Genomic DNA, 16,460 nt, shown 5'->3' with positions numbered 1-16,460 from the left:
TGATATACCTTCAACAAAGTGGTACAACTCAAAACAAGGCTTGAATCTCATCAGAATATAAGTACATCAGCCAATCGGAAAACTGGACATAAGCCAGTGAAAAACGTCAAGCCAATTACAACATATTTCAAAATAGCCATGCATTCAGTTCAATTTTTAACGTACTATTTCAATTGTTAGCACAGATATATATATATATATATATATATATATATATATATATATATATATACTTTTTAATTATAATATATATATACTTCTTAATTATAATATATATACTTCTTAATTATAATATATATATATATATATATATATATATATATATATATATATATATATATATATATTCTTAATTATAAATACTTATTAAGTTTCCTTCCCCAAACATGGAACGGCCTGTTACCGCATTCTTTAATAGTAAATTTGTGGTAGCGAATTACACCTAAGGTAGCATGCGCCTCGGGGACAGATTTTTTTCCGTACCAGTCTGATCGACCGCAATGGGGCTAATTTTAAAGCTCCTGGTGTAAGAAAATGTTCACGCCCTTAGTTTTTCGAAAATCGATAATTATATGTTTTTTTTACATAGAGTTAACACAGGGATGGCGGCCATATTGAATTTCAAGTAACGGTAAATGTTACGAGATTGTTTCTCTAGTACCAAACTTGGCACAGTGATTCCCAATTTTTATTCTTGATTTGATAAGAGAGTGGTTGACAGTTTCGTATAGGAAATTTTAAGCAAAAGTTTGTCTTTCACATTCGAGATGCATACTTCTATAATATGTCACTTGAGGCAATCTTGACGGAAGTAGTAGAGTACGCTTACCCATTCTGGACAACTGGTAGCATCACTAAGCAGTGCCTCAAAAGAAGCCTTATTGTCGTTTTCCATTTGTTTCTTGGACATGATAAAGTATTTCTTTACCGAAATGGTACTGATAATTGGACCTGTTTAGATGTCATATTTAGGTATGCGATATACAGGCCGATCTTAGTCTGTTTGAAAATAGCCTCGACTTACTTTGCAAATCAACTTGTGTTACATTAACAACTTAGTAGTATTTTGTTATACTTGTTTTAACCAAAAAATTCATATATATTAAAATCCAAGTTGGTATGAAAGTGGCCCTCAGAAAGTTATTGTGAAACTTTAAAACCTAAATGATATTTACAAGCTTGATGCCAATGACATGATATTTACGGCATGTCGTATCAAGATGAAATGAGACAAATATTTGTTGATGTTTTCGAATGAAAACACAAGGAAAAACACCGCTTAAAGATGGGATACTAATTGAAAATGGGAGATGTGAAATTATTATTGATATACCTTTGGAAAAAAATTAGGGTGTCTGTAAATCCTCCCATAGCAACCGACTATACTCGAAGTAAGTGGTGGCGATGTAAGAATTATCGTCACTCTGATCGGCTTGTCGACGATGTAAAAGTGCTACCTGGATGTGTTGTGAGTGGCTAAGGGAATGAGATCAGGGGAACCATAATAAATGTAGCGACACATTTCGCCCACTGTAGTGTTCAGGCCTTTTATGTTTTCTCGTGTGAACTCAAAACCCTTAGAACCGTTATTGTAAAATTCCCGAAACCAGACATGAATGGTGAAGTGTTCCGATATCCAGTCGTATTTCTCAAGGAATAACTTCCGCCATGCTGTATACGGTGGCCGAACCATGCTATCAGGTTCTATGTGTAACAGATCCAAGTGTTTTACTGCCACCTTGTGGTGACCTTGTACGGACGTACAGCCCCAACAGTTACTGTTATACGATTTGTAGCTTTCGTAGTATAGTTTGAGAAATTTAGATGAATTGTTCGCCAGTATAATACCATTGTTCAAGATGTTCTCGTCGGGTCGACCAACAACGTAGTCATAGTAACGGAGTGGTTCCAATGGAGCTAAAACGAAAATGTCAGTGTCAAAATAAATCCCGCCATGCTCTATCAAAATTTGTAGTCTCGCTACATCGGCTGCGTGTTCCGGCCATTTTGGGTTTAGCTTTCTGCCGAACACTACCGTAGGTGGCGGCCTCCGTACAACTTGCAATGTCTGTACGAGTTCTACTGCTTCATCCCACCATTCACCAGTGGGTTCGCAGTCTGTATGGAAAAATATTTTGTCAGCTTTCATGATCCTGTGAACACTCAACATGCTGACAAGGTTTTCAAATTTGAACGGGTGGCAAGAAAACCAGATAAAATGTGCGATATTTGGCACTACAAGGTGATCGTGCGGCTCCAAGAATCCAAACTGACTTCCTTGTTTTGTAGATGCTCCAATCACTGTATGTGTCTCAAAATTTAATTGTTCTCCGTAGGAGACGTTCACTTTTCCGCCGAGGTCGATATCCTTGTCAACATACCTTTGTTCGAAGATTGCGGACTTTTCCATGTGTTTATGCAACACCAAGTCGATTTTTCTGGTCTCTGAACGAGACAAACTCAACGGGACTGTCGCCTCTACTACTGATGTGTTCACTATTTCTTCCAAATGTTTCAGATTTGACGGTGTAATTGATTTTACACTGTTGTTCCTCTCTTCAACGTCGATGTGAAAGACATTCATCCCGGCAGATTTGAACTATTATGTAAAGAGAAAGCATATGATAGTTACTGCATATAATTAAGTTTTAATCTTCCATCCACATGTCAAGTTTGAAAAACTTGGATTTAAGCTTGCATATCATTGATTTTAGTAAATTGAAATTGTCCACTATTGTTATTAGACTAGTATTTTATTTATCCCTTTCCAGCGCTTTTAAGTGATATTGTATGTGCCTGAGGTCGTACGGCGGAAGGGCCAATGCGTCGTGGAGATTTTCTCCTATGATACTGCGATGGATTATTTTGCATATTTTCGGATTTGACGCTGGCACGACAATTTCGTGTCTAGGTACGAAGAAGAGCAAAACTTTAAACTACACTCCCTTGCAGAGACAGTGGTGCTTTCTCAGTGCATCCTTTGCTGGGAGAGTTGTTGCCCTGTGCGACAATTATCATTATGCAAATGTGGGGAATTATATATTACTCTTTTGAAAGGTAAATTATGAGAGGCCGTTATGCAAGTTTTGCAATCAGTGTAGACAGTGTCAGAGCCTCTGTCTCGCTACGCACTAGTTTGGGGTGGCCTGGCTCAGTACGAGGTAGCTCACTGAGCTAGGATACACCAGCCATATCGTGTAGCCAGCGTGAGCGAGTTTCTGAATGTAATAATTGGGACCTGGGAGAAGACAAAGTGCGAAAACAGCCGCATTCTCTACAGAATTTTCTGCTTGCGACTATTCTTTTACTGATACTTGGTCTATGATTTCTATGATAAACAAATATTGAAGCTGCCATTGCCTTATTGAAAAACAACGTCATTTACATCCTCTATATATTGTTTTTATTTATTACGTTCTTTTTAGCAAACTCCAGCACACATCCTTTGGAGATGCATGCATGAGGAAAAACTGAAAGAATGAATGATAAGTTCAAATTTTGAGACAAATACGTGTTTGTGGTTGATAATTGCACGAGATTATGCGAAAAATACGACGAGATGGCATCATGCTGACAGTCACGTAGCAACCATAGTTACTTTGTGAGCTCTCAGGGTAGAAACCTGCTGCACGCCAATCAAAACATAACACGGCAGCAGTTTCATAAACATGTCCTTCCTTGACGAACGTGTAAAAGACGGTATGACTGACCGTAAACCATTGAGTAAAACCAGACAGTATCGATAAAAGACTTTCAAATTTGGTTCAAACACACTCATTACATATTCATAAAAATATGAGAGGAATTTTTAAAACGGTAAAACTCACTTTCCTGAAGCTCAAAACGCTCCTGTTTTTGCAAGCACGCCAATTCCGCTCAGCACCACACAACAACAACAACACAAACTTTGCCGAACATACTTTCGCTTAACAATTGGCGAATATCCGAAAATTACCGAAGGATGCATGGTCGGCACTCTTCGGAAAAGAGAGGCAAGAGCAACCTAAGGCGAGGCGAATATGGATGGGTTACGTAACCGCTTCGCACCTTGACACCTTGACGAATACCCGTTGCTAGTCTGTTTCATATTTGTCTGTGTCTATGAGGAAACTATAGATACTTTTTTTCCAATACAAACCTCGGTAAATCTGTGTATTTATGTATGCTTGATTATTGATATCAATGTAATTGATCAGACTAGGGTGGTTACAAATGGATGTGTGTGCAAGAAATTGGATTTTGGAATTTCACCGAAATGTTGATTCGCTATACATGGTAGTCTAAGAGGAAACTATGAATATTTTTTTTCCAATACAAAACTCAGTAAATCTGTGTATTTAAGTATGCTTGATTAATGTTTTTGATTTGACTAGGATGGTTATATTTAGGGATATGTAGTGGGCAAGAAATCGAATTTTGGAAAATCGCCAAAGTGTTGAATTCACTATCTACGGTAGTCTATGAGGAAACTATGATATATATTTTTTTCAATACCAAACTCGGTAAATCTGTGTATTTATGTATTCTTGATTATTGATGTTAATGTATTTGATTGGACTAAAGTGGTTACAAGTGGATATGTATGTGTACAAGAAATGGATTTTAGTTAGTTGGGCCTTAGTAGTGACCACTACCTATCTGACTTACAGATTGATATATGGCGGGTGCCACATGTGGGGCAGGATGCGCTTACTATTTTCGAAACACCTGACATCACTTCTTGGTCTTTTGGCCAGAGGTCCATATATCTTTCTTTCATAAATTTGACTTTGTTTGTACCGTCTATTTACTGTCTGTTCTGTGCTGTTTTGTGTCTATGTTTACAACTATTGTCTTACAAATTTTGACCTAGTGTTATTGGATTATGGATTGGTATGATTGCGATTATTTTGGAATTCTCCGAAATTAATGAATTCACTATATGGTAGTCTATGAGGTAACTATGAATAATTTTTTACCAGTACAAAACTGGGTAAATCTTTGTATTTATGTATGCTTGATTGTTGATGTTAATGCATTTGATTGGACTTGGGTGGTTCCAAATGGATGTGTGTGCAAGAAATTGGATTTTGGAATTTCACCGAAATGTTGATCCAGTATACATGGTGATCTATGAGGAACTGAATAATTTTTTTCCAATACAAACCTCAGTAAATCTGTGTATTTATGTATGCTTGGTTATTAATATTAATGTACTTGATTAAACTAGGGTGGTTACAAATGGATATGTGTGCAAAAATTTTTGATATTCACTGAAATGTTGATTCACTATACATGGTAGTCAATGAGAGAACTATGATAAAATTAATTTACAAATATAATATATGACACTAACAAAATCTGTGCATTTTTAGACATTGAGTAATTTATATATACTTTGCCATCTTTCCCATATGTTTTTATCTCTTGTCCTTCATAAGTTTTAGCCGTTCAAGGTGTTTCATGTAGGATACCACTGTATTTTCTTTGCTTTTGCAGCGTGCCCATAATGTGTATGTATTTAAAATAATCAATGTATTTCGTCGGCGATTTCCTATTCAAGAAATATTGAATGCATATTCAAAGGTTTGGCCGTAATTTCATCATTCAGCTAAAAGTGAACCCCCCCCCCCCCCCCGAGATGGGTTATAAAAAGTGACCATCCGCCTTGGACAGTTTTATATAAAGTGACCCCCTAATGCCCCAAGCCCATCCCAGGAATTACTGAAGGCCCCCTTACGATGACTGCGCACCGATGTGATGCTGATGTAACTGTCGTAACACAGTTTAAGAAATTGTGATGACGCCATTGCTCAACATGTCATTTGACTGTAGACCAACAATGTATTCATAGTAACGGAATGGATCCAAAGGCGTTAAAACGAAAACGTCAGTGTCAAAATAAATACCGCCATGTTCCAATAAAAGTTGCAATCTCGCAACATCAGCTGAGTGTTCCGGCCGTTCTGGATTTAATATTTTGTCGTAAACTGTCATCGAGGCGCATGGTAATGTTTTATCTCTTGTCTGTAAATTGTTTTGGACGCTTTTAGACAAATTCATATTTGTCTATTCCTACTTGCTTTAATATGAAAAATGAACATTGCTACAGCGTAAGGGAAAACTACTTCACTTAGCTGTATGAAATGCACCCGCAAATTAGGATTCCACAAGTACAAAAGCTTCCATTAGGTTCAAACTACAGTATATGTTCGGCCATGCATGGTGAGAATTCTGCACCATGGCAAGCCAAACGTTGAAATATTCTGATAACCTATTTTCTTTTTTGTAAAAAACATATCTTTTTGTAAAAACCTATTCTCTTTTTGTAACAACCGTAAAATTGAGAAAAACAAACAGGGCTTGCGAAGAAAGAACGTAAACTCAAGTTTGAGAAGGTAAACATGTGTTTGAGAAGAAATACGTAACTTTAACCAATGCAAACATGAGCTTGAGTAAATTCAAACAAAGTTAGGTTTACAAACATGAATTGAAATTATAAATTATACAAAAATAATAGGTTTTAACAGAAAAATTAAAGAAAGTTAGTTTTTACTAAAGATAATGTGTTTTACAAAATGAAAATAGATTTTTAGAAAGAGAAAATGTTTATTTTAATAAAAACAAGGCAGTATTGCTGAAGGCAATGAGTACTTGGGCCGTGATAGAGTAATTTTGAGGACAATATATACTACTATTCAAATATGGTCTTGATTTCCTCCTGTCAATGAGGCATTTGATTAACTGTTATTAAACGAAGCAATGGCATGACAACGGCAAAATATGTCTAGCAACTTTTGTGGAGTTTGAGGCAGGGGTTCTTTATTTATAGCGGGAATTGCTTAAACTCCTTAAATATTCAAATTACAGCAAATTTCTTTTGTTCTCGATGGTAGATGTCTAATATTTAGATGGGCATTTTAGATTTCTACCCTATAGTTATCCCTATATACCAAAATCGGACATCCAGCTCTATTGGCTTGCTCAGATTAGATATGCGCATAATTAATGAGGTACAATATGTGGTGTCATAAGGTGTCCCATCATACCATTTATGAAGGGGTAGGACTTGTGGTTACTGAGTTGTGGACAAATATATATATTTGAGGTCAAAGGTCATCGAGGTCACGTGACATTTTGTCAAAATAATTGTATTGCTAAGTTATTCCTATATACCAAAAATCAGACCTCATGCTCTATTGGCGCGCTCAAAATTATATATGCGCATAATTAATGAGGTACAATATGTGGTGTCATAGATGTCTTATCATACCAAATATGAAGGATGTAGCACTTGTGTTTACTGAGTTGTGGACAAATATATATATTTTGAGGTCAAAGGTCATTGAGGTCACGTCACATTTTGTCATAATAATTGTATTGCTAAGTTATTCCTATATACCAAAAATCAGACCTCTAGTTCTATTGGCTCGCTCAAAATAAGATATGCACATAATTAATGAGGTACAATATATGGTGTCATAAGGTGTCCTTTCATACCAAATATGAAGGGTGTAGCACTTGTGGTTACTGAGTTGTGGACAAATATGTATATTTGAGGTCAAAGGTCATTGAGGTCACGTGAAGTTTTGTCAAACAAATTATATTGTTAACTTATCCCTATATACTAGTACCAGAAATCAGACCTCTTGCTCTATTGGCTCGCTCATAATTAGATATGCACATAATTAATGGGGTACAATATGTGGCGTCATAAGGTGTCCCATCATACCAAATATGAAGGTTTAGCACTTGTGGTTACTGAGTTATGGACAATAATGTATATTTCAGGTCAAAGGTCACCAAGGTCACATGATATTTTGTCAAAATGTCTGAGATATCTGCGTGAACCGATGGACTCACTGATGGACTCACGGACGGATATGAGCCAATCTATAAGCCCCCTGGACTTTATCCGTGGGGACAAAAAAACTGTGTCACTGCATCCTTTAGGCAATATGAATACAATGAGAAACTAAATTTTTATTTTTCTTGGCATCATACATGCGAGTCTATGGAGAACTGCCTTATACATGGGAGTCTATGGAGGTGTAAACTAAAAAGTCCTCTAACACGGCCAAATTTTATAGCATTGTGAAACAAATCGACGTGCATCTGTATGGGGTTGGGTACTAGGCGTGAACGGACGGACGGACGCACGGACATGACCAAACCTATAAGTCCCCTCGGACTTCGTCCGTGGTGATTAAAAACAACGCAACAGTTATTACAGCTACACCGGCGGTAGGTTCATATCCAGAGCCCCGTACGGTCTGCCGCCGTCGCTTGAAAACAATCTCATGCACCCGGCCATATGGGCAGCTGGCCGGATGCATGACTTCCCGGAGAAGGCGAGCTGTCACGTTCAAGCTCAGGATTATTTCACGATCAAATTTCAATAAATTTACCTTACCTAGATGAAATTTTGTCTATAGGCTAAAATTTCGCCGAAGTTTGACAAAATTACATCGATTTTTCAGGTTCATATGCGACATTTTTGAGTTTTGAGTGCAGACAGAAATAAGTTTTGAGGCAACATGGCTGCGACCCCATGTTGACCCCTAGCCCTGCGTACGATGCTATGTGCTACAGCTAACACACAGCATCGTACGCAGGGCCAGCGAGAGAGTTGCCGACATCGACGGTTATTTACGAGAAGTGAATAAAAGACTGTCATTTTTGGAAGCGATCGAGTAGCTGAGGTAGGCTGGGATACGACTTGGGCCCAGAACGCTGAATTTCGGCAGTAATTTGGCTTTTTACGTCAAGTTTCAAAATGGATTGAAGTCACCGACCCAACGTACGGGTCTTTGCAGGGCTGTGGTGAGCGGGGCGGTTAGCTGTAGCGGAACACACAGCATCGTACGCAGGGCTAGTTGACCCCCAAGTGAAAATGTCTTCGCGATCAAATCTTCCTATATTTTTTTCAGAATTTTCAACAAAATCATTGCTTCTTACATCTTTTGTAAAATATAAAATACTAAAATAAAACTGCGATGTGCCATGTCTCCAGATTTCTAAAATATCGTTCGTTGACCGTTCGACGCAAACTTGTGACGCAGTTGAAATTCAATACTGACCGCCAAATAATCTTAATGAGACGAGATCAGTCCAGACATCCTCCAAATTATCCAACCATTCGCATTGGAGTTCAGCTCGCTTAGAGTATCATAACATTTTTCGGCCTTCTTTTAGATCGACCCTAATATCTCCCATTTAGGAAATAAATACACAAGCTACCTCGACAAAACTTCGTGCACCATCCAAGACCAAACGCACTACAAATCTGTCTTGACGTCATCATCTCCTTACATGGTAATCGGCATACCGTATTTTTTAGCAAAGGGGACACAGAATACGTCGGAGTATTCAGTTTCAAAACGTATTACATTGGTGATGTTGTCAAAAAAAAGTCATGTTACTGCAGTGGTATAAATTACAAAACACAAAAGTTCAAATCAGTTTATTTTGGACTGGCTTTACCAACATTTCATATTGTTTCTTATGCCAGATTTGACCACGTGCTTACTGGCGACCCCTTTTCATGCAAATTTTGTGTCAAATGATGTGTTCCCCTGGAAAAACAAACGTACGATTTCTAAATGAAGGAGGCGAAATTTGCCCTCAAGACTCGAAACCACCCCTTGGGGTGTACCTAGCTATTTTTAACGAGCTTCTCGAATCTGCAGCTCTATTTCGAAATGATGGTCGGTTTTCTCAGCTCAAGGATAAGTGTTCTCCATCGCTGTGGGCATTACTATTCTCAACCGGGGGTACAGTTTCCAGTCGTAATGTTTTTCATTGTGTCCGGGATATAAAACCTTTCCTTTTCAAACTTTCTCTTTGATTAACACTAATCCACATCTTGTCAGTGATTAAACATGTTTCAAGTTAAATGTTAAATTCTGGTCTCGAGCCCTCCTGTTCGACCAAACCGAAATTACCCCTCCCACTTTGGCTCGTCCAGTGGGTGTAGCAAGGGTCGTGCCATCGCCTAGGAAACGGAGGGTGCATTAATTGTTGCTTTCGATGCAATTTGATTTTGATTATATTCAGAAGATTTTGTGGCAAAAACTCAGATAGAGAAGCATTTATATTCACATCTCACTTATTCAAGACTGGCTGAGAGCAGCACTTCCATTCAGTTAACATCATTACGCCATTTATTATGCCAAGAAAGATGAAGCCAATACATTTTGCCCTCCCTGGTCTCAGCCAGAAATGGTTATACCTTACAGTTTTTTCCCACGGAATGAAAACAAATGTACTGGGCTGAGGCCAAGTACAATAAAATAAAATAAGTTTTTCAAGAACATTGCATTTTTTGGTATTTTTTTTTTCTATGAATGTTTGAACTTCTCTGGCTGCAAGCATACTTAAGGTTGTGCACATTTAATCAGTATTTCAGAATTTTTCAAAAGTTCAAACAACACAAATTACTTTCCATATCAAACAAACAATTATAAAAAAAGCTGAAAATAGGGTGACTTCACCCCTATAAATATCAATTTTATTACTACACATGGTCACTGAAAAAACGTTTCGAGGTGATACCATAAGGATCTATTTTTTATTCTTCAATTAAAATGAGATGGTGCGCTAACAGTTTGATTACCAAAAGGATTTCACGAGTACTGATTTTCGCGAACAGTGTTTGATTTTGCCCTGGATTTATGTATCTACGATAAGGTCAGAGTCATTGTCAGAGAATTACAGTAGCGAAAACCGTCAAATAAGTCCTGTACACATGCCACAAGCAGATAATAGCACATATGAAATGTTTACAGGGCTTGCACAGTGCCTCTTTGCAATAACAGTATGCTACATAGTTTATGTCAATATGTTTAATGTATATATCAGCTCATTATCTACATGTCATGTCATACACTTTGAACCATATTGAGTTAATATTTGCCAGAATTTGGAGGGCCTCTCCCAAGCCCATTGTATCTAAGTTCTGGACGAAGACAACACAGAAGCCCTATTCACGGTGTCGTTTTCAGTCGCTGTGCTTAAACTTAAGGAGACCAAAAGCCTTATCTGTTACCCAAGTTTAAACGCGGAATATTTTACCACGCGCAGTCGGCATATTTGTCTAAATTACTGACTCTACAACGGGCATTGAAGCTCACAGCATGCAGACCTCAGCCGGAAAGGTACTGAAATTTTACAAACAGGTACAACGGTTTCCCGGGCTTATCAAATTTCGGCTACGATCCTACTTATAACTGTCTGTACATTGTCGCTAAACAGTATGATCGAATAGCGATAGATTGCTTTACTTGCTATGCGTACACCTGTTCAGTTCACTGTGTCTCAAATAGAAGCCATGCGTAACATATGTACAAAATGGCGATATGGTCTCTGGTCAAATCATTTTTGGCCCCGATTTTTTCTCTATCTAACCACATGCTGAGGATCTTGCTTTGTCTTGTAACTTTAATTATGAGTTTTACTCCAATGATAAATGTTGTTCGGCCTTTGCACAACTTGAAACACTTCTCATAATAGTGGTTGCTAGCTCACCTTTGGCACCCGAAAGTCACGACGGTCCAACATCCTGTATGTCAGGAACAGCACCAAAACAAGAACCAACGAGATACCGCACAGCCATGCTCGAGCTCTCGGTCCTACCAACATATTTATAGAATATCAATTTGAGGCAATATCATCTGTGTCATATCAGTCATGAGATTTTAAATAATCTAACTTCTTCTGCCCACAGACAACTTGATGGCCGGCACGCATGCGCGGGTCGGTGTCAATCACCAGAATTATTAGCCCTCATTTCCGTGTAATAAGAATGCCTTTCCATGTGTGTTCTCGAACTCCAATATTCCGGCCCCTTGATATCATAAAGTGACACACACTTAGCGACAACGTTGCAGATGTTGCTTAAGTTGATAATCTATGGTTAAGGATTCTTATTTGTCATCACAGTAGATGGCTTGATAGTTGTCGAAAGAGACCTTTAGGGAGATGTAAAACACTGGGATAATATTTAACTTCCTAGACGTAGACAGGTTAATTGTGCGAGTCAATAGTTCAGGGTTCGCTATGAATGTATTAAAGGGTTGTAAGGGCCGTGGATAATATTAAAACACGCGCACAGCAAAGGTAACTTCCGCGTTTTGATTGGGGGAGGGGGTTGGCTGTATTTCGATTACCGTGCGCAGAAATCGCACTACATGTTTTGATATCAACATCTCGCTCCACGTTTTACTGTATCGCAAAACATCGCTCTATACTGTTTGGCGTGTACAAGGACAGTGCGCACCTGCGGTACACCATTCTATTGTCATACATGTGGTTCAGTGCACGATGTAAAATAACGTAACAGCCATTTTTGGATACATTGCGTTAGGAAGCCTTCAGTAATTGCAGCGGGGTGGGGGAATTCTGTGCGTCCCTGTACTGTAAAATGTGACCCTCCCCTATCGTTGTATCTAAAATGTGACCCTCCTTAACCGGCATTCTAAAACTTGACCCTCCCCCAAATGACTGCAGTATTCTCCGTAGGAATAACTCAGACACAAACAAGGGGGATGGCTGGCCTTTTGGCAGGGAGGGTTGCAATTTGTCGCATTTTTGAAGGGTCATGCATTTGCGGGAGGGTCCCTATATTTTGCGCAACTATAAGGAGGCAAGATGTGGCTGATATAGTGCTTCACTTGAAAAAATCAAATTATAATACATGTGAGTATATCCGGTAAACTATTGATCATTCCACCCCCTACACAATAAGTTGTGTCTGTACATTAATATATATGTTTGAATATATATGTAAATGTACTTTGCTTGAAGTGGGATGTAAAACGTGCATGTGTGTCCAAGAAATTAGAATTTGGGATTTCATTGAAAATGTTGATTTACCATACATGGTAGTCTATGAGGAACGTATGACTAATTTTTTCCAGTACTAAACCAGGTAATCTGTGTATTTATGTAAGCCTGATGTTTGATATTTATGTATTTTATTGGACTAGGGTGGTTACAATTGGATATGTGTGCAAGAAATTGGGTTTTGGAATTTCACCGAAATGTTGAAATCACTATACATGGTGGTCTATGAGGAAACTATGAATAATTTTATTTCCAATACAAAACTCAATAAATCTGTATATTTATGTAAGATTGATTATTGATATTATTGTACTTGTAAGACTAGGGTGGTTACACATAGATGTGTGTGCAAGAAATTTGATTTTGGAATTTCACCGAAATTTTGATTCACTATACATGGTAGTCTATGAGAGAACTATGATCAAATTTTTACAAATATAGGCCTAATAGATAACACCAGCAAAATATGTGCATTTATAGACATTTGATAATGTATATAGACCTTGCCATCTTTCCCATATGTTTTTGTCTCTTGTCTTTCATTAAGTTTTAACTATTCAAGGTGTTTAATGTAGAATACCACTGCATTTACTTTGCTTTTGAAGCGTGTCGATAATGTGTATGTATTTAAAAGAATCAATGTATTTCGTATTTCCTGTTCAGGAAATATCGAATGGACATTCACAGTTTTGGCCGTTAAATCATCTTCTGCTAAAAGTGACCCTCCCCCAAGATAGGTTAATGAAAAACGTGCCCCCCGGACACTTTTTTAAAAATTGACTCTCCCCCGATTCCCCCGGTTCACCCCAGTAATCACTGAAGGCTCCCTTATGATGACTGCGCTCCGATCCCGTGGGATTTTTTCCATTACTTGCCCATACATTTACGTGCCGCCCAGTGGGGTAGGTATTTCAGCCACTTGGTCTAAAATGGGATTATCAATTCCACTGTAAACTAAGGTCTAAAATGGGTTCGATTCTTGAGTTCCACACAAGAATGAATTCCAACTGTCAGTTCCCGTCTTGCCAGCAGGGTTTTGAGCTGCACTCAATAAGCATCTATATTTCTTTGTGTGTCAGGGGAACCATTGAAGAGACCCCCTGGCTTAAGCCAAAGTAAATATAGACTTGATTTTAAAATATCGTCACTGGTTGGTCAGAAGTCCATACATAGAAGACTTTTGCCCAATAGAAAATATCCAAACAAAGTGGCTCTACTACTCCTAGTATTTATCATGACAGTTCGACATTGGCCAAATGAACTTGTAGTGTTTTACGGACGAACACCACTCAGACTGTAACTGCAGATAACATTTTCAGAAACTGGACCAAAATTTGGTGAGGGTGAAAGATACTTTCTTTCACTCAAATTTTTCTGCATGAGCTTTCAAATGAGCCCTCAGAAATTGTAGACCAAAATAGTGTTATGAGTCCAAATAAATGTCCTCGAGGCGCATGCCAATATTTTATCTCTAAGTCTGTAAATTGTTTTAGACTCTTTTAGACGAAAAGGATTTTTCCTATCTCTACTTGCTTTAAGCTAACAAATGAAAATTGCTGCAATGTAAGGGAAAACTACTTCTCTTAGCTGCATGAAAGGCACCTGTTGGATTTCATTAGGCATATGCTAACTGTCGGTAAATGTTACGTAATTTGTTTCTCGAGTATCAAACTTTGCTCGGTGACTCTGACTTTATTCTTGATTTTGTAAGAGAATGGTCGATAGTTTCTCATAGTTAATTCTTTTAAATCTGTCAAAAATTTTCCTTTTATATCTTCTGTTTTGACTTAGGTTGTAAATGTCTTTGCAGTATTGTTTTAATTTTGTAATTACTTTTCTGTGAAGTGTAAATTTCATTCAGCGTCCTTAATCACATTTATTGTAAATATTGACACTTTATAAATAATAATAATAATAATAATAATAATAATAATAATAATAATACAAGGCAGTATTGCTGAAGGCAATGAGTACTTGGGCCATGATAGAGTAATTTTGAGGACAATATATACTACTATTCAAATATGGTCTTGAATTTCCTCCTGTCAATTAGGCATTTGATTAACTGGTTATTAAACGAAGCAATGGCATGACAACGGCAAAATATGTCTAGCAACTTTTGTGGAGTTTGAGGCAGGGGTTCTTTATTTATAGTGAAAATTGCTTAAACTCCTTAAATATTCAAATTACAGCAAATTTCTTTTGTTCTCGATGGTAGATGTCTAATATTTAGATGGGCATATTTTAGATTTCTACCCTATAGTTATCCCTATATACCAAAAATCGGACATCCAGCTCTATTGGCTTGCTCAGAATTAGATATGCGCATAATTAATGAGGTACAATATGTGGTGTCATAAGGTGTGCCATCATACCAAATATGAAGGGTGTAGCACTTGTGGTTACTGAGTTGTGGACAAATATATCTATTTGAGGTCAAAGGTCATTGAGGTCACGTGACATTTTGTCAAAATAATTGTATTGCTAAGTTATTCCTATATACCAAAAATCAGACCTCTAGCTCTATTGGCTCGCTCGCTTGAAAACAATCTCATAAACCTGGCCATATGGGCAACTGTGTATGGGCAGCTGGATACTTGACTTCCCGGAGAAGGCGAGCTGTCACGTTCAAGCTCAGGATTATTTGTCGATCAAATTTCAGTAAATTTACCTTACCTAGATGAAATTTTGTCTATAGGCTGAAATTTCGCCGAATTTTGACGAAATTGCATCGATTTTTCAGGTTCATATCCGACATTTTTGAGTGCAGACAGAAATAAGCTTTGAGGCAACATGGCTGCGACCCCATGTTGACCCCGGTATCTGCTAAAGTGCGGGTTGCGGGCTGCGGGTTTTTAGAATTATGGCTAGATTTCTAATATATGTAATATGGCATATAGTATATAAGAAATAAAACCTTTAGAAGGTGTCTATTATCAATAATCATGATCAGGTCTATCGTACAGTATCCCTTTTCCTGCGAAGTCCATATTTCACCATCAGGTCAAGATGGTTAAAATTAATGAAACACTACTATATGGTGTATTTTAACGTAATACTGTATATTTGAAGGCTGTTGAAAACATCAATGCTGTAAACTTGATTTTTTGGACTAAAGATGCTATAACAGACCAAACCAAATGGGTGAAAATACGTTATGTTTCTGAAAAAAATCAAAATCTGCTAAACTAAAAGCGGCGATTCCGAGGACCAATTTATTTATTCCGAGCTGCCTGGCCATTACAAATAATTAGGGATCTGAATCACTTTTCTTTCTTGCCATGGATGTGAGTGAGAAATATACGTAATACCAGACTGACAAAAAAAAATCGCGCCTCGAAATGTCGCCACTTATCGCGGAATGAAAATTGTTACATTTCTAGTATCAGGCCATAGGAAGTAAATTCTTTGTATGCATCCATTCACAATTCGGTTCCAGGGCAACTCATACAGAAAATTAAACAATGCCTAGTTAAATGCAATGCATAAGGAAAGATTTGACTTAAAAAGCGTAGAAGTGATGTGTATTGTAAATGCCGTGTATTTTTCATGAAATCTTTAAAAGAAAAGACGTACAACAAAGGACTTAGTTTACTTTGCCGTTTCGGTTCAAGCGAGGTCGCGACCTCAGAGAACGA

At 37.7% G+C, this 16,460-nt stretch overlaps 1 protein-coding gene across 1 annotated transcript; it reads right to left on the bottom strand.

The window, feature by feature from the left end:
- Nucleotides 1-369: 369 nt before the first annotated feature.
- On the bottom strand, nt 370-14,703 carry LOC139115671 (uncharacterized). Its single transcript, XM_070677966.1, has 2 exons — nt 11,506-14,703; nt 370-2,599 (listed from the first exon to the last, which is right to left on the bottom strand). The coding sequence occupies exons 1-2, from the start codon at nt 11,617-11,619 to the stop codon at nt 1,454-1,456; spliced, it is 1,260 nt and encodes a 419-aa protein (XP_070534067.1). The 5' UTR covers nt 11,620-14,703; the 3' UTR covers nt 370-1,453.
- Between the last annotated feature and the right edge of the window lie 1,757 nt (nt 14,704-16,460).

This window comes from Ptychodera flava, chromosome 17 (assembly GCF_041260155.1).
Source record: "Ptychodera flava strain L36383 chromosome 17, AS_Pfla_20210202, whole genome shotgun sequence".
In the NCBI taxonomy this organism is placed as follows: Eukaryota; Metazoa; Hemichordata; class Enteropneusta; family Ptychoderidae; genus Ptychodera; species Ptychodera flava.
The sequence above is the reverse complement of the archived record's forward strand: the minus strand, read 5'-3'. Positions and strand labels throughout refer to the sequence as shown.

What these genes read in the sequence shown, in the direction of transcription:
- LOC139115671 (XM_070677966.1), bottom strand. Translation starts at nt 11,619, where the DNA reads ATGTTGGTAGGACCGAGAGCTCGAGCATGGCTGTGCGGTATCTCGTTG. An exon ending in GTGACTTTCGGGTGCCAAAG is followed by an intron (nt 2,600 to 11,505) that starts GTGAGCTAGCAA and finishes TTTACATAATAG; the next exon opens with TTCAAATCTGCCGGGATGAA.